We start from the raw sequence: 19,029 nt of genomic DNA on the forward strand, positions 1-19,029 counted from the left end.
TGGGGCCTCTCCACGCAGTACATGCCAACCCCAAGCAAGCAAAACTCGTGAGATTAGGAAGCAGTTGCGGTGCCTTTTCATTTGCTTTCCCGTGGCTGGCAATGCATTCAATGATTCAGTCCCGTTCCCACCTTCCCCTTAGCAGCCAGGAGGGCAGAACCTCCCCTAATGCCCTTCCCCTGCCTCCAGGAGCTGGGGCTTTAAGAGCCGCCGCACCCAACAGTGCGGACGCGCCACGCACCGAGGTCATTGCATCAGGGGTAGAGGGCGGGGCTGAGCCACTGCCCAAGACCGAGATGGCGCCTATTAGCGTCAATGAGAACTACCGGGGCCCACGATTGCCCACAATCAAGATGGCGCCGGTAGCACTTCCGGCCCGGCACTTCCGGATGGGCGGTTGCCTGCTGCCCCACCCCATCCCCTGCTGTCGTTTCCCGGCGTGCTTTGCACGGGGTGGCCGGCGGGGCGGGGCCCAGCCAAAGGATCCAAAATGGCTGACTTCGAGGATCGGGTGTCGGACGAGGAGAAGGTAGGGGCAGGGTTTCTTGCCTCCCCCGAGCTTACCGCGTAGCGCCCCCCCGCTGTCCCCATCCCCTAGGCGGACAGGGTCTCGGCCCCGCGCTACGGCAGGAGGAGACCCCCAAGCAGCCCCCTGCCCCTATAGCGAGGGAGAAACTTCTCCCAGTACCCCCCACGTCCAGGGAAGAGACCCCCTGACACTATTCCCCTATCCCGAGGGGAGAGACCCCCTCCAATACCCCCACATCCCTCAATAGCGAGGGACGAGACACCCCCAATATCCCCCTCTGCTGCCCTCCCATAGAGAGGGCAAAGACCTCGCCGCCCCCCCCTCCCTCCCTCCCTCCACACACACATCATCTCCCTGGTGCCCCATAGAGGAGAGGCAAGGACCTATGTGAACTGTTCCACTGCGGGTTCTCTTCCCTATAGGGTATCATCTTGCCTCCAAAAAGGAAGATAGTCACACCCCCATGAGAGGGTGAAAACCCCTTATACTAATTTTGACTCGGTATGGCACGTGCACACACCCCCTATAACTATATCCCCTTCCTGATAGAATTCTTCCTCCTCCTCCTTGCTCATTTCAGAGGAGAAGGCACGTAGGGGGTGGTAGTTCCTCCTTCCTCTTTTAGTATGTCCTTTTTGTGTGTCTAATAGTGGGGGGGGAATGGTGGTCTCTTTCTCCACATATTACTTCACAGACATGGGATGAGAATTGCTGTGGGAATAACACAGTTAGTCTGGACTGTTTCCAGTTGCCACTGGGAGGAAGACCTAGACAGTCACTAGTGGAGAGCCAGGAGAGGAGCAGTCAGTTCCTTGTGATGATTGTTTGCTTTTAAGGTTTTTGTGCAAATGCTCTTTCAAGTATCTTTTTCAGTGACTGGGGGGGACTGTAAATGTCCATTTTCTTGTTGATGTCTTGTCCTTTTCTAGTAAGTCTCAACTCCTGCACCACTGCTGAATGTACCAACCTCAGATTGGAAGTCAGCAGTTAGCTAGCACACAAGTTGGAGGAAGACTTGTGACAAGCCTCATCTCCTATGAAAAGTCATTGGACTATTTAGTGTCAACACAGCAGACAGGGCCTCTCCTACAAAGCAAATACACTGATTACATCTATATTGTCAATCCTAACTAGTCTAAAACTTTCATTTTGCCTTTATCTTTAAGTTTAAGTTTTTCTAAATCCTCTTCTGATAGCCCCCTATGAAAAGAACAGAATGAAAATTCAGAACACTTAAGAAATTACAACCATAATTTAGCTGCATAACCTGAGAGTATATGGCTGTAGTCTGGGACATGTTCAGGAACATGAATTTGCCAGCACACTGTGTAGGCAGACAGAGCATGGCCTGCTTGCTACTACAGTGTATAAAAGACACTGTCTTGTTCTCATTTTTCTTTCTAGATCTGGTCAGTCAGGGTGTGTCAGTTCCTTAATCTGCTTCTGCTAGCAATAGGAGTTCTCATTGATTAAACTTTGGTTTCATATGCAAGAAGCGGCACAAAGGGTAGATACAAGAAAGATGGAATGAGATCACCAGATCTCTTCACAAACACACACACAAAATTTTGTTTTGGTGTTTTAAACTGCCATTGGGAAGGTTCATTTTACACTTTTTTTTTCTTCCCAGTAACTTTTCTTCATTTCCTCTCCACCACCCCCCTCCAATATTCTTTTGAAATTTTCTGACCAGCTTCAGCTCATAATAAGGATCTGCTTCATAGATTCATTTATGTACTACCCTGGCTTTCCTCTCACTTGGAAGCTAGAATTGCCTGCTGAATGTTGATACTAAAAATAGAGACCTACTTTACTTAACTAAACACTGGTATTTAAAATTCTGATATTTTGGTACTTTGCATTATTTATCTTCTCATAGCTTTGAATGCAAGTACTATGTTAGCCTATTTTATCCCATACTACTACTAAGACTTTCTTCTGAACAATTCTAAGGCTAATTTCTAACAGTTTTCTCCATTTACAAACAGCAGTTTTTAAGCTAAATACCCAATAAGTGATACCTGGTGTTTGTGATAATTCTGGCCTTCTGTTTCTGTGGCTTTCTTTAGTCCAGGCCTCTTCCTAAATCAATGAGGTTAGTGATCCTTTGCAACAAAAGAAAGGAACAAACTAGGCAAAGGAACAGAGGCCCCTATCTACAAAAAAAAATAATAAAAATTTAGGCTCTGCTGTGTTTTACAGAGCCCCCACTCAGCTGCTGTCTAACTGTGTAGGCACTTAAATTTTTGCTGTAAAAGTTTCTACAGTGCTTAAGTTTCAGCCTTTTGACACGTGCACCACTGTTTCATACCTAAGCCCAAGTGTGATCAAAAACCGAGTCAGGTGTTGCCCTGTCTATTGTGCTCACTAGATTGGGCCCTCTAAGCAAACTCAGAGCATGCTGAATTCTACACAAAATGAATGAAGGAGTGATCACCTCCTTTAATACCTTTAGCCCAGTGGTTAGGGTTTTCAGGTGGGATGATGAAATCCTGGTTCATTTACCCCACCTCTGCCTGATGAGAGAGGATTTGAACCAGGATTTCCCCTTATCAGGTGAGTGTCCTAATTACTGATTTATAGAGTCACTCATTCTGTCTGTGGGCTAATGAATGTTTAATTAGATATACAAAATGGGACAGCTTCAACAAGAGAAATTGAGAGAGACTTAAATCAGAATAACCCATAGTCCTTTATCAGAGGGGTAACCATGTTAGTCTGGATCTGTAAAAAGCGACAAAGAGTAGCCGTGTAGCCACAGGACCCATAGTCCTTTAGTTAGGGTAGTTTGCTCAATGTTGTATAGTATAAATTCTAACCATAAGGTTGTATATTTCCTTCTTTTGAGTAAATTCTATACCATTTTTAGCTAGTTATACTTTATAGTTCATTACTGAATTTCAGCTGAAGATTTTAACAAAATAAATTAAGCAATCTTTTACCCCTTTCAGTAGGTGTTTCCCCAATTTTAAAAATGTTGGAATCAGAAGGGAACTGAGACAGAGATTAAACGAGTTGCCTGTGGCATCACTGGGAATAGAACTCAGAGCTCATAGTCTTCTGTTCTAACCAATAGACAACCTTGCAATCACTTTGCTGACAAATCTAGGGCATTGTTTGTTTTGCATACACTCTCTTTTTAAATGCTTAGCTTTAACTGCTCTGACTTTAAAAAAAAAAAATCAGTGCACATCACTGAGAGACCAAGCAAAATGAACTAATCTGGTTTGTCACATCTATAAGTATCTATTCATTGTCCCTCATAGTCATAGGTAAATGTTGGATAATTGAAGCGTATGCTGCATATTCAAGACTTTTTGAATGTATATTGCTCTGGCTTCTTATGAATTCTGTGTACTGTCATCCTCTTTTTCTGCTTCCATTTAAAAAAAAATGGTGGTCAGGTGACTTCACTACTTGATGCTTTCCCCATTTTAGAAAGAGGAAGTTAGTTTCTGCTAGCACTCTGCAGAGATACCTGAAATGGTAATGATGAGCCAGGAAGTAGGTCAGTTTTGCAGAAATAGTGTTAGTTTCATACTTCTGCAGATGAACACGCTATCAGTGTGCTGACACCCAAAGGCGAAGAGACTCCAAAGTGACAACAGTGCGGAAGCTTGATTTATAGGATTAATTTCTTTACCACATACAAAGTCTGCTTCTTCCATTTCATGGGTAGACATTGCTGTTTTCAGTTGTGTAGAGTAATGATCTCCTCCATTTTTGTTTAATTGCTCCAGATCAAAGGGAGGGGAGGGAGAGGATAAAGTTACACTTTATAAAAATGATTACATGTCTTTGCAGTGTGTGTTTTGCTCATGGCTGCTGTTTTAATGGCACTTGTCCTAAATGTAGATTTGTCAATCACTGTCTTGTCTATTTAACTTCACCAATCCTACTAAAGTGGGAGAAGTTACTTACAGATTGAAGTGTACGCAGGAGTTGTGGTTTATTCAGGGTTTGAGTCCTGGACTTAGCCTTTTAGGAAGCAAACTATTTTAGGTGCAGGGCAGAATTTGGGTCTAAGGTGGGATATAATACCAAAAGAGAGGTGGTTATGTCTTCCTAACGATAATAAGGCCCCACTTTATCAGGGCCCCAAGTACAATGCAGTTGTGCAGCTGCATTAATGACCAGCCACATCATTTATCTAATTACCAAGATGTTACATAAATATAGGCACTGCATAATTATTTTTAATGGCCTTTTATCCAGCTGCCATTTTAGGAGCTCAGTTGGAAGAGTGACTGTGTCCAGTTGGGGAACTGGAGTAGGGGGACTGTATCCCCTGCCTTGATCCTTCCAATTGAAATGGATCTTGGCATCAGTTAGATGAAGTTGTGTGTGTACTCTGAGTACAGCAGTTGTAGTAATGCTTTAACATTTCCAGAGTGACATGTCTTATGTTTATGCTTATGCTTGTACTTTCTAAGAAAAGCTCACACACATCAGCCATGTAGGGTAGGACTCACAGTAAAGTCCACAGGGCAAACTGTGGAACAGCAATGTCCATATTAGTTACTATCCAGTAATCCTGATCACAGTTGAGGATAGTCTAACGCTTTCTGTTACACATTTTCAGAAGTTATATGGATATTAGGTACTCTAACTAGAATGAGAGTTATTTAGCTAGTGGAATTTATTAAGCAATGGAAAAAACACATTTTAGCAATTCTAAATGTCTGGCATGTTTCAGCAAAAAGCAGAAGGAAACTAAGGGCTTGTCTGCACTGGCACTTTACAGGGCTGCAACTTTCTTGCTCGGGGGTGTGAAAAAACACCCCCCTGAGCGCAGCAAGTTTCAGCGCTGTAAAGTGCCAGTGTAGACAGTGCACCAGCGCTGGGAGCTACGCCCCTCGTGGAGGTGGGTTTTTATAAGCTGGTGCCGCAACTACACAGCCACGTTAAAGCACGGCCGCGGCAGCATTTTAACGTTGCTAGCGAAGACATGCCCCCAGACTGAAAAGGTGGGCAAACATTCCATCCCGCTTCATGCCCGTGTTTATGCCTTTTTATTCTTTTGTCAGTTGCACTCAAACATAATTTTTAAAATAAATAAGTATAAATAATTTTTGCTTTTCAAGTATCTGTGATACTGGCACCTTGCTCAGGCTCAGTCCAGCTAAGATGGAGGTGATGCTGGTAGGATGGGAAAGCACCCAGAAAGCATGGCAATGCCTCCTCTGTCAGTGAAATATTTTAAATCCCTTTGAAGGATGTGGAATTACAAGCTAGACGCCAGAAAAATGTTTTTAAAGGGGGTTGGCCTCTCAACTCTGCTCCTGCAGATTAATTAATTGGATGATTAATTTGATATTTGTACTACTCTGGTTTGTTATTCAAAATGGCCTTTACAGGACAAATTTAAAACAATACTTGCTGCATCAGCTGAAGACAATGAATGTAATGCCTTACCCAGCAAGAAAGCCTTAGCCAACTTCTGCCATAATCGAAAGCTATGAATAACTGTAAAACTAAGTGGAAAAAAGTGGTATGTTTTATATATAAGCCTCAAAGGGAGCAGTGTAATTGTGTGGCTGAGTCTATTTGCCTCCAGAGTCCTGTCCAGTAACATTATATTCCCTCAGGTACTGTGCAAACCATAAAGCCTAGCTTGGAATTAGGGAACCTGTTGTTTAGACTGAAACAAATTTGCCTTAGTACCAAAGCCATGTGAATTCAAATGATACAACACGCTAGCATTTAATACATTTTAGAACTCACTGGTGGTTTTGATTTTCCTTTCCCACTTCAGAGTTCAGGAAATCTCAGGTATTACTTTCTTCTGACATCAGCCTGCTCAGATCTTTATCATAGTGCTTCTGATTCCAGGTGCCTTAATTTTTTCACTAGATTGTGAAGCTTAATGATAGGCCCACAGTACAACTATCAGTGAAATATACAGTTCTAGACAAATGAATTAACAATGTGTCACAGAATGGCACCAAGTCCCTTTATTGACACATGCCAGAAATGGTTCCACATTCTATGTGGAATTGTTTTCAGGTTTTTCCTTAACCAGAGACTCCAAATGAACAGTAATTCCAGAAGAGAGAATAACGTGGCATTACTAATGATCAGGGAGCTTAGCTTTCCGTGATTGAAGAAAAAAAAATTATCCGATTAAAAAAACCTCACAAAAATCCATGTTTTTCCATGGTTAAAATGAAACACTGAACTAGTTCCCTAGCCACAATATATATAGGTATCAATGTTTTAGTGATATACAGTAGAACGCCATTTATCCGAGCCTCCATTATCTGGCTTTCCTTATTAACCGAACCACCAGCTGCCCAGGGACTGACCGCCCACGCCCCAGCCACCAGGGGCTGACCGCAAGAGCTATCAGCATTGGGCAGCTGGTGGTTCGGTTAATACGGAGAGCTGGATTATGGAGGCTCGGATAAACGGGGTTTTACTGTATACATTTTTATTTTTTCACAAAAGTTTCACTGTAAAAATGCAAATTCCACATTTTTCCATGGCAAATGGATTGCTAGGATCCCTGATAATGATAAACCATGGTGCCCAGTAGTGAATCCCTAGTCAACTCCGTGCAAACTCAGCAACTAATTGATAGGCTTAGATGAGCTTAAATAGAAATTTTCTCCCTTGTTTCCAAATAGGAGGGCTTAGGTCTAAAAGTTTCCTGACCATATTCACTCCATGGTCTTCTTGCACAGGTCATATTGTGTGGATGAAAGCTAGAGATGTACCTGTGTAATCGAAGTAGTATACATACACGATATCCTGAATGTTGAAGAGGTGTTCGATGCATGCAGCAGTAATAATGTTGGCTTAGGGTTTGCTGCTTTGTATACCCAAAGGTTTTGTGGCTGCTTTTATTTAAGTATTTTTAGATGCTTTAGCTCCAGTAAAAAGGTTTAACTGTGGCTCCTTTTTTCTAGACTGTGGCTCCAGCTCTCTAGATTGCAAGAACAAGAGGGTCCTGATCAGACTGCCACAGTAGCTAAACAGGTCAAAAACTTAGAGATAAGTGCCCGGCCTCACTGCTGACTAACTCTCTGATCCTTCCAATGTTTGTGAAAAGCCTTAAGGCCATGGGTTGTATCACTGATCTGCTTAATCAGGCCTAGACCGTGGCTACACTCAAAACTTCAAAGCGCTGCCGCGGGAGCGCTCCTGCGGCAGTGCTTTGAAGTGCGACTGTGGTCATGCGCCAGCACTGGGAGAGAGCTCTCCCAGCACTGCAGGTACTCCACCTCCACGAGGGGATTAGCTTACAGCGCTGGGAGCATGGCTCCCAGCACTGGGGCACTGTTTACACTGGCGCTTTACAGCGCTGTAACTTGCTGCACTCTGGGGGGTGTTTTTTCACACCCCTGAGCGAGAAAGTTGCAGCGCTGTAAAGCGCCAGTGTAGCCATAGCGCTAGTCTCTTTACAACATGCTCAGGAAATAATGTTTCAGTAGCTAGCTTGAGAATAACTTTGACCTCTGTGAGCTCTTCCCATTTTTTTTTCTACATTGTGGACACTTGTTTGCTCTGCAGGACATCCATCACAAAGCCAGGCAGTGTTGGGAGGAGGTGTGCTCCCAGCTCAGGGTGGTGGGATTCACCAGAATCGCACAACAGCAGATGCAAGAGAAATCATTTGCTGAAATCTGGAGGCTTGTTTCTGAGGCAGGGTCTCCCTCTGCTGACATCTCAATTTCATTTTGTAACTTTCCATCACTGTCCACTTTTGTATTTTGTACGTTTCCATCACTCCCTGCTTTCTCACTTTGTATCTTTACACTTTCTTCCATGCGTTCTTATAACTTCAATTACTTTCCCTTTGAAGCCTGTAAAGCATAACTAATTGTGTTTAAAGTAGGCAGGATTACATCTTTATGCAAATTTCTAGTCCCATGGTACTTGGTGGGGAGAGGGTATTTGTCTTCCTTCTTGGAAGGGATCTCCTCTCAGCTATCACATGCTGCTTGTTTCCTGGTGGTCAGTGGCATCTCCTCCTACCAGTCATCAGGAGCAATGCAATTACATCACAGGCAACCCTCCGCTCTCTCAGTGTATATTACACCTCTTAGCTACACAGTTATCAGGTAGGCTGTCATCTAGTAGCAGGACTTTGGTAACTCACTCTGTACGTAATTGACATATGGACCTCCAGGTAGTTCCAAGCAGTGAAACTCAGTGGTGTTTTGTTAGGTCACAAGAAGACTGTTAGATTTTTTTAAAAGGGAGAATGTTGGCTAATTGTGTGTGCACTTGTGCAGGCTGAGCAGTTTGGTGTCTAAGGTGATGTTTGTGATCAAAAAGGGTGTTTCCAAAGCAAAGTCCACGTTTTCAAGTGTTCACAAATTGTGGGTGACCATCTTGGGAGTCCTAGAGATTGATTTGTCAGAGGTGTTGAGCATCTGCAGCTTCCATTGACTTCAGTTAGAGTTGTGGGTGCTCAGATACTCTGAAAAATCGGGCCCAAAGTCTTAAGTTGGGTCCCCAGAACTGGAAGCGCACAATTTCATTACACACACACACACACACGCGCGCACTATTTCCATTGATCATCAACATTTACAGATGGGCAAAGTAAGAAAAATGCTATTTGGGAATGTTAGTTTGATTTAAGGGTATTTACCGTGTATTTTGGCATATGATATTGACAGTTTGTATTTTAACTGTTAGAAAGCTTTAACTTTGACTTTCAACATCTGTCACTAAATAATAATTGCCTGACCCCCTCATAATTTCCTACAGTTGTGAAAATCTAAATTTATGACCATCAAAATGAATGCATATAACCTATAATTTTGTGCAACTGTGAAAATTTACTGGGATAAAAATTTTAAAAATACTTAAACATAAACATCAATATTATCCATTGAAATTATTAAAAAAAAAATCAGATTCTGTCAAGCTTAACTAAAGGACGCTTTTGAAAATTTGTGCCTAAATCTGTCCATAAATAGTAGCACTATCTATAACTGTAACACTCCGTTCTGCTAGTGAGCTATGTTGGTGTAAATATGTTGCAGTTTGTTGGTACCAAAACAAAAAACATGCACTGTTTAGTCTAATGACTATTTTGCTTTACTGCAGGTGCGGATAGCTGCAAAATTCATCACTCATGCACCACCAGGAGAATTTAATGAAGTGTTTAATGGTGAGTAAATAACAGAAAATCAAATAGTTCATAGGATTTTCCAGGTTTCAGCTATTATCAGAAAGAAAATATTTAAGGTACCTCACAAAATATGGTTGGCAGAGGGGCTATACTTTTTAAGGCCAAGATTTTTCAGAAGTGGCTAATGATTTTACATACCGCCTTATGACATCTGACAAGAGGCTGGAGCACTTTCTGAAAATCAGACCCTGTTAAAGTGTCCCAACTTAAACACCTCAAAATTGAGGCACCCAAATCAGCCATTTTTGGAGTCACGGCCTAGGATCCTAGGTTAACGTAAATCTTTTTGTGATCTTTGTTTATGTGTGCATGTCACGTGGATGTTGTTCTATTGTGTTTCCTTAGTACCTTTCAGGCTTGATCTGAACTGTTTGAAGCCATTTATATGAATGCAAAATCCTTTGTCTGGATGCCATTTCACCTTGCTGCTTTGGTACAGCATTGACTTGATGGTATTGTGATGAATAGTAAATGTTCTAAACTGGCTTTTACCAGACAAATGTAAAGTCTAATTGTAAAGGGATATCATCAGGTACTCTGAAGTTTATGTTATGGAGACATAATAGTAACTAGCTTTCCATTTATGTAATATATTTTGGACTCCATCATCAGAAAACACCACAGGAGCCATTTTCACTGTTCAACAATGGTGTGACTGGAATTTTGTTAGAGCCAGAAGGGTTTTTGGTTTACTTTCATTCTACCATAACTCAAAAGTGGCTAAAGAAATGCTTTAACTTAATGATAAAAAAAAAAAAAAGTTGTTTTGAACAGTGACCAAGAAAGAAAATTACAGCCCCAAAGGTACATGTTTCAGAAAGCTGTGACTGTATGAAAATGGAGAGTATAATGGAAAATGTTTAATTCTTATTCTACTACTACTAATAATAATATTATGTAGAGTTTCATCAGTAGATCTCAAAGAACATTTTACAGATGGGGAGACTGAGGCATGGAGGTAAGTGGCTTGCCCAAGGTCTCACAGCAGGCCAATAGAAGAGCCAGGAATAGAATTCAGGTCTCCCAAGTTCCAGTCCAGTGCTCAATCCACTATAGTGATAGTTACTTGTAATGACAGTAGTATAGCCCCTCTGCCTAGCATGGTTATGCTCTACTAGCCTTTAATCAGAATCATCACACAGACAGCAAGGAGGGAAGAATTTAGTTCCATTATACAACCACACAGTGTTTAGTAAAATGATTTACAGCCACTGTAATGTGTTTGTTGAGCCTCTGCTTCCGTTTCAGTTTTAAGGTGCAAAGACAGACATTTGATAATCTGCCTGAACACTTTCTTTTCTCTAGATGTCCGGTTACTGCTTAACAATGACAATCTTCTCAGGGAAGGGGCAGCACAGTAAGTATTGTTTAAAACAGGTTTCAGAACATTTTAAGGAAGTGTGTAAGTGTGTGTTTTTTCAGTCTAATGACATAATGATGTGAACTGCGATCAATTGTAGTGTTGGTGGAGGGGGTGATGTACAGTAATTTCCCTCTCCCAACCAAAGCACCTGGAAAGGTGGAGGGTCATCTCCCAAAAGTCTAAACAGAACTACCTTTGTTATAATAGAATCTAAACAAATGAGGAGAGCCAACATATATATATATATATATTGTAACCTTTTAGCATCCTAAGGAATGATTCATCTTTGTTCAAACCATCAGAGGACTGGTACCTGTCATGCTATCTGGAGTGGTTCATGATCGTGAATGCCATCCTCAGGGCGGGCAGATATCAAGAAGCGGAGATAAGACCCCAACTAGTTGTATGTTCTATAATTAGCTTTCACCCACCCAGTAACAAGTGTGAACTCCTGAAGCACAAAAACAGTCATACCATGGAGTCACAGACAGTCCCCGTGGGCACGCCAGTCTGTCTTGTCCCCCAGGCAAGCTGGACAGAGGGCTTGGTACATGTACAGTGCTGCAGCTGTAGCGCTTTAGTGAAGACGTGGTAGCTATGTTGATGGGAGAAGCTCTCCTGTCAACCTAGCGCTGTCTACACCGGAGGCTAGGTTGGTATAACTACGTTGCTCAGGGTGTGGATTTTTCACACCCCTGAGCGACGTGGTTACACCGATGGGTGTTTGTAGGGTAGACCTGGCCTTAGTGATAGTTGGTTGCTCTATACCAAAGATCTCAAAATATTCATGTTGCTCCCATCACAGGAAACCAGTCATTTACCCCAGGTCAATTCATACCTTAGATATCACACTAAAAAATATTCCCAAGAGCACTGTCTATGAACGTATTAAACATGGACATTTTCTCTGTACTGGGATTTGTATTCATTAGTCCCTCAGTGAAAATATAAATAATAAAGATTGCACAGTTAAAGCTTACCTTTTTTCTTTTCAATTATTAACAGTGCATTTGCCCAGTATAACATGGATCAGTTCACTCCCGTGAAGATCGAAGGGTATGATGATCAGGTAAGACAAAGTTTTGCTGCCTGTCTTTGCAGGTTTTCAGATTGGTATCCATCACTGCAGGTATTACGATGTCCTTCCATAACGATCTGGATGGAAAGTTCTGGTTAGGTTGAAAATATGATCTGCTGATCACCTGACATTTTTCTTTGCACTCAGTACTTAGCAAACTTCTCTCCTTACAGAAAAGCCTCAGACTGAATGTTTCCTTGTGACCATGCTCTCTGTTACTAACTAAATGGGGCTAATGCCGTACTCCTTCCTTGGGCACAACTCCCTGCTAAAGCCAGTGGAAGTCTTGCCTGAGGCAGAGTGAGCAAAGAATGCTTTTCTTTTAGGGCTGTTTAGCAGCTCTCAGATGCTGCATACTCCCAGCTTCCATTGGTTTCAGTATCAGGCTCTTAAAAAATAGCATATGTTCTTTTTCCATTTCCATCTATACCAAACCCCTCCTTATCCAATTATTCCAAATATATTGGCTCTCCCATTATATCATTTCAGCCTTCCTGCATTCCCTTCTCCTCTAGAAAAACACAAACTAAAGAACTTCCCGTTTGCCTCCAAAAGATGGTCTGGGAATTTTTTTGCCTTTTGATACTTACAGACTGAAGTTTCACAAAGGGTACAATTAATTTCCGTTTTTCTGAGGAAGAAAGTGGGCCCTGTTGGAGACTGAAAGCAGGCTTGGCTGCCTCTGTTTTCTGAGCTCAATACTGATACAGGAACTGCATCCCAGTGTCCACTTGTGGCAGAGGGTTCGGTCAAGTGGTGCAGGCATGGGAAGTATAGCAGTACTAGGCTGCCGATAGAAGCAGATTTGACAGAAGCTGTACAACCTGTGAGAAAGAAGTTTGGCTCTTCTGCTTGGTCTGGCTCCTGAGATGACTGATCTCCCGGTGGGGCAGGGAATGCCCTGTTGTGCTGTTCAAGACCATTCACCTCAGCCTAAACCTGATACATAGTGAAGTAGCCACATCTACTCTTCCTCCTTGATCAGAGGAGGAGTTGCTGCAACATACAGGCTTATGGAAGGAAGAAGAGAGAGGAAAATGATGGAACCCTGAGGTACACCCACCCTTCCCTCTAGGAAGGAGAAAGAAATGGGGCTTGAGTTATCCTATTATAGTTTTACAGAAGCAGAATAATTGATGTTTGTATTTCGTAAAAGGATCCCAAAAGACGTTGTAAGCTTTCTATACACAACATCACTGAATGCAGCCATCTTTGGTGAGAGGGAAAGTTTGTCCAAGGACCTCACAGCAAACCCCAAATCATTAAGTGAACCATAGAATCATTAATGTCCTTGCAAAGGAGAGGGCTCTTCAGATCATAAGGTTTCATCTGAAACAAATAGCGCCTTGTGGTGAAATCTAGCAAACTTGCACTCAAGAGCCCCAGAAGAGCAAAGTGACATTTAAATCAGCATAAGGAAGCGCTTCGATCTTTCGCTTTATTTTTCAGGTCTTAATTACAGAACACGGCGACCTTGGCAATGGCAGATTTTTGGACCCAAGGAACAAACTTTCCTTTAAGTTTGATCATTTAAGGAAAGAAGCGAGTGATCCCCACCCTGAGGACACAGAAGCAGCTCTAAAGCCATGGAGAGATGCCTGTGACAGTGCGCTGAGGGCATATGTGAAAGATCACTATCCCAATGGCTTTTGTACTGTTAAGTACCTACCTTATTTCATTGATGGTTCTTTGCCCCATGTCTGTTAGCCCCACAGGGAGACTTTGTACTGTATTTTGGGCTCGCATGAGTGTCTGTCTTGTAGGTCCTAATTCTTGTACAGCAAAGACAGGAGGGTGCAGAGATTTTGTGTGCGCAGTCATATCGTGTAAACCAGTGGCAAAATGTTTAATTACCTCAATCACCTGTGGGTAAATATGCACGAATGCACCTTGCAGCCCTCTCCAGGGCTAAGCTGACCAGGAAAGGGAAGCAATGTGTGTGTGCATAGACAAGGTAGCTAATGGTGTATGTGCACTGTCTGCTCTCACTCAGTGCTGTGGTTTAGCAGGATATTGAAGCTCCATCTAGTGTTCCTGGATTAGGAACACAAAGCTGGTGGAATACACACTTGGCACTGTGATGCTTATTTTTCATTTCTGTATGAATTCAGGTTTACGGCAAGACTATAGATGGACAGCAGACAATCATTGCCTGTATTGAGAGCCACCAGTTTCAGCCCAAAAACTTCTGGTAAGAATATTTTCAAGTGTTCGTGCTGTTATGCTTAAACAAAGCACACAAGATCTTTTATAGGCGAGAAGGCAACACGCCACATTTATGGAGAATACAGCAGTTAGCATATGCTTTTACGTCACACACACACACACCATGCACACAGTCCCGCCAGTCGATGTTTATAATTACCAGTCCAGAGTCTGGATCAACCTAGTGGCCAGCCAGATTGGTTGCAGAGGGAGCCGGGCTCTGTCAGTCGCGATCCGATGCTCCTGGAGTAGTGGTAAGACTAACCCAAAGCCCCATGGCAAAGCACCCTGTTCTTATAGTCCTTTTTCTCCGTTGAAATCTATGGATTTTGCTGTGTCAGTTTATGACCGGTTACTCCTTAATTGGTGTTATCTTTTGATGTTAACATTCTAAAACACCTCCGAGAGGGTCATCCTGTCCCGGATTTGATTTACTCAGTTGTCTTTAGGGGTGCCAGCCTCAACCTCAGGGTCATCAATCTGCCCTTCCTCAATCATGGATGCGTGTTGATGGTTCTCTGGCGTCAATAAGTCTCGATAAGTGTCTTCGCTCCTCCTTTCTTGACCATCTGGTTAACAGTGGCCTTCACACCTTATCTTTTCCTGATGCATGCATTCCTCATTCACACAAACAGTCTTTTACAGAGACCTTTGAGAATACAAACAGCAGTTTTTTATATCGAGTGAAAAGACATTGTAAATTAAACCTTGCGAAATTTTATAACCAAAACAATTCACATTGAAGCCCAGACCTTCAGCGTACCTCTAATCTACTTAACACAGACACAATACAGGATCGTGTCTCTTACTAACTAAGCCTTAAAACAAAGAACTAAAAGGGCCCAATTTGTAATGTATATGGGAAACAGAATCCCATAGTCCCAGAGGGTCATTCCTTTCTGCTTTTCAAAAAGGGTGGCTGGCAGGATGAAATCAAATCATACATTAATTCTCATAGTACAATTATAAAATCCTGCTCCTACAGTGCTCCTGCCTTTTCTAGCCCTTTGAGCACGAGTTCTTCCTTTCCGTGCCTGCTTCCAAGCAGTAGGCTGATCCAGAACAGGTCCTCTGCTTCCGGTCTTGCCTACTTCCCGATAGCTTCTGCGTCTGGCGGATGAAATTGCTCTGAGAGAGGCCCCTGTGCTGCTCCATGAACCAGCCAGTGAAAGAGGCACTAGTGAAGCCAGGGAGCTGTAGCCCTCATTGTTTCAGAGCCCAAGCTGTACTGATGCATCATGGCCTTGAACTGCTCTGCACCAATGGACTGAGGTGCCAGGTGAGGCCTTTGAATGTGGTCACAGGGTGCTGGAAGACGAGCAGGGGCAGCATACGGGGCTCTTTCCCAGTCAGTTTGTGCTTTGGTTCTTTTTAGGAATGGCCGTTGGAGATCCGAGTGGAAATTTACCATCACGCCCCCTGCAGCTCAGGTGGTTGCAGTGCTGAAGATCCAGGTTAGTTACACTGCTCAGCAGCAGTCGCATCAGTTGCATCGCTGCTTCTCCAGGAGTTCTTATGGGTTTGACTCAGAAAAGAAATCCTTAGGGGTCCACAAAGATGCCATTTTAAACTAGGACACTTCATGACTGCTGACTTGTGCATCAGCTGTTTTAAAATACTAAAGAAATGTAATCCTTTGAAAGTTATAATAGCTAAAGTCTGGCCTGATGGTTTAGTGTTAGTGGATTGTATTACCATGTGCATCCAAGCTCTGCACTTCACTCCTGGTCCCTGCTAACCAGGAGTGAGCCTACAAGTTGTCCTGTGAACCCTTTATTGCCTGCTCTCATCCCAGCTGTAATGAGTGTTTACTACATTAGCATAATATTGAAAGGTCCTGGCTGAGAATAAAATCCCTTGGAAAATCCAGCCAGCCTTAGTCTCCACTGCAGGCTGAGAAAACTGTCACAACATTGTTGTGCGTTTCTCCTGGTCTTTGTCTGTGGACAACGCCTAGCATAATGGAGGTCTGGCTCGATTGGGGCCTCTAGGTATTACCACAATATAATGTTAATTATAAACCGGGCTTGTTCTTTCTTTGTGCAGGTTCATTACTATGAAGATGGCAACGTGCAGCTAGTTAGCCATAAAGATATCCAAGACTCTCTAACGGTTTCAGTGAGTATGGAGAATTTACAACATTTCAGCAGCTCTTTTGTGTTGGTTTATGTCCCCAAGGGCAGCTTTGCTCTCTAATATGACTCTACTCTTCATAGAATATCAGGGTTGGAAGGGACCTCAGGAGGTCATCTAGTCCAACCCCCTGCTCAAAACAGGACCAATCCCCAGACAGATTTTTGCCCCAGATCCCTAATGGCCCCCTCAAGGATTGAGCTCACAACCCTGGGTTTAGCAGGCCAATGCTCAAACCACTGAGCTATCACTTCCCCTCCCTTGTGTCACTTACTGTAAAGGCTTTTGATCAAATTATAGGCTGACCAATCAATGCAGCAGCAACACATGCAGTGGCCTGTGGGAAACCCAGCTTCTTACACTGCTTGTAGACTAAAGACTGTAGTGAGAGGCATGCTGCAGGGTGTTAGTTGTATGCTCTTCACATTTAGAGTAGGGGTCACGTATGCCATGGGGGAAACCAGTTGCCTTCTCTTCCCTGTGGGAGGAAAAGGGAGAATTTGAACCAAAATACAGCAGCATGTTTCTGAAAAATCTTGATCCTTCAGCACCAAGGCCAGGCAAATGTAGTTGCAACAAGTGCTTGGGTGTCCTCTCCCCGGTGCTGAAGAGAAGGTAACAGTCTTGTAATGACAATTAGGCCGGAAGGAAAAGGGGGGCAGTAGTGTCTGCTCACAAGTCTGTTCTGTATCAAGAACGCCCAGTTCGCTTTTGCTCACTAGAGGGCAGCCCTGTCTTTCACTTTGTACTGGATAGTGTGTTTAATGTCAGCTTCACTTACGTCTGTTCCCTGCTGAGCAGCAGCACAGTTGCTAATGGGTACTGGCCCGATGTAGGCCTGAAACTGTCAGCTTTGTCTTTCCCTAATCGCTGATGAGCTAAGTAGTTACAGAATTTCATTCTAGAAGGAAACCCATTTAATAAATTTTTATATTCAGCCTTTTGATTGAACTTGAAAGTAAATTTTGTTCCTCTTACTCTGTAGAATGATGTCCAAACAGCCAAGGAATTTATTAAAATCATAGAACATGCGGAAAATGAGTATCAGGTAAGAGAAGTTAGCAGGGATCCCTGTGATTCCATTAGGCTTGTTTACTTTCATGAATATTTTAAAAGATACTTCCCTCTATTTACAAACAATCAGAACATGAGAGATTAATGCTCTAGTTTTGTTCCACCCCTTGTCCTTTCTTCTCTGCCTTCTTTTTCTAGTTTCATAGTCAGTTTATCTGATTTTGATTGTAAATTCTTTGGAGCAGGGACAGTAGTTTATCTGTAAGCCACCAGGCACAGTTATGGGGCTATATAAGTGTTTAAAAACAAATGAAATAAAGTCAGCAATATGGCAAGTCCCTTTAAAGGATATTAACAAGAAAACCGGAGTGGGGCCTGGAAGGTGCAAAGTCACTAATTCCAATTCATGAGAAGATCACACTGCGTACAGCTGTTGGCAAGCTCAGCAGAAAGGCCAGGGAGCCTGAACTCTCCTCTCCACCTCCCTGTGACTAAGAGCCTTTGCTAAGGAAAGGTCTGCTACAGCTTCCCATGCAATGCTTGTTGTGTGTGTAAGAAGGGGCCTTTCCAGAAGGCCTTTTGCAAATAAATTCACTTGGGAAGGAGAAGGCAAGGGAGACTCTTTCTCAACATACACACACTCCCCCGCTAAGTTTGCTTTATCAGTTAGTTGGTAAGTAGCATGCCTGGCTTTAATACTGAGTAATGCGTTTTGAAAGCATCCATCCTCCTGCTGTAGTTTAGACAAACACTTTCAATGTGGTTGCTCTTGCAGACGGCAATCAGTGAAAACTATCAGACTATGTCCGACACCACGTTCAAAGCCTTGCGTCGGCAGCTGCCCGTCACTCGCACCAAGATTGACTGGAACAAAATCCTCAGCTACAAGATTGGAAAAGAAATGCAAAATGCTTAAGGCAGAACTGATGAGATTGATGAAATGGTAGCGTACAAAAAAACTAAATGTGGTCATATGCCAAGTAGGTGGTTTCCAAACCAGTGTGGCATTTTGCTAGGGCTTTCAAAGTTAACAAGTTTTCTTGCCTCAAGGAGAACTATTGAACAAATAGCATTGTCTTTGTGTTTTGTGTTCCCTACCATATAAACTTCCTGTTACTGCATTTACTAGGAGGTCATTTGAATTAAACCACATTCATAGTTCGATGATATAGCTCTGTTTGGGAGTCACTGTAATTACTGGTTGGAAAATTTCCTAGCCCTGAAAGCCCTTTTATAAATACAGGCAGGTGGTGGTGGGAGTATTTTCCCTGCACCCTTATACAGCACTGCAGGTACTTCAGTAAGTTTGTCTGATCTGGTAACAGCTCAAGCTGCTGCGCTGCAAACTGTAACAAATGCCAGAGAAGACGCATCTCCCACACATGCCTGCTGTCGATCTCTACATAGCAATGGGCCTATAGGCTTCGATTTTAATATCTGAAATGAGTTTACATGATCCCTTACAGAAATCTCAAGAAGGCCAGATTTTCTGTGTAAGTAATTTTTTTAAACCCAAAGATTCCATGTTCCCTCTAAGTGAACCTTTTTTTTTTTTTTTTTTT

General features: G+C 42.8%; 1 protein-coding gene across 1 annotated transcript; it reads left to right on the forward strand.

Annotated features, from left to right (window-relative positions):
• Positions 1–453: 453 nt before the first annotated feature.
• On the forward strand, positions 454–19,023 carry CAPZA1 (capping actin protein of muscle Z-line subunit alpha 1). The gene is made up of 10 exons (XM_024204556.2): positions 454–529; positions 9,590–9,653; positions 10,980–11,031; positions 12,043–12,106; positions 13,565–13,771; positions 14,227–14,306; positions 15,696–15,774; positions 16,367–16,438; positions 17,439–17,501; positions 18,243–19,023. Exons 1-10 carry the CDS (start codon positions 491–493, stop codon positions 18,381–18,383), a joined length of 861 nt encoding a protein of 286 aa, XP_024060324.1. The 5' UTR covers positions 454–490; the 3' UTR covers positions 18,384–19,023.
• Positions 19,024–19,029: the final 6 nt, after the last annotated feature.

This window comes from Terrapene carolina, unplaced genomic scaffold (genome assembly GCF_002925995.2).
Source record: "Terrapene carolina triunguis isolate 2854851 unplaced genomic scaffold, T_m_triunguis-2.0 Scaffold926, whole genome shotgun sequence".
NCBI classification, from domain to species: domain Eukaryota; kingdom Metazoa; phylum Chordata; order Testudines; family Emydidae; genus Terrapene; species Terrapene triunguis.

What these genes read in the sequence shown, in the direction of transcription:
- CAPZA1 (XM_024204556.2), top strand. Translation starts at nt 491, where the DNA reads ATGGCTGACTTCGAGGATCGGGTGTCGGACGAGGAGAAG. An exon ending in CTCAGGGAAGGGGCAGCACA is followed by an intron (nt 11,032 to 12,042) that starts GTAAGTATTGTT and finishes AATTATTAACAG; the next exon opens with TGCATTTGCCCAGTATAACA. An exon ending in TTGCAGTGCTGAAGATCCAG is followed by an intron (nt 15,775 to 16,366) that starts GTTAGTTACACT and finishes TTCTTTGTGCAG; the next exon opens with GTTCATTACTATGAAGATGG.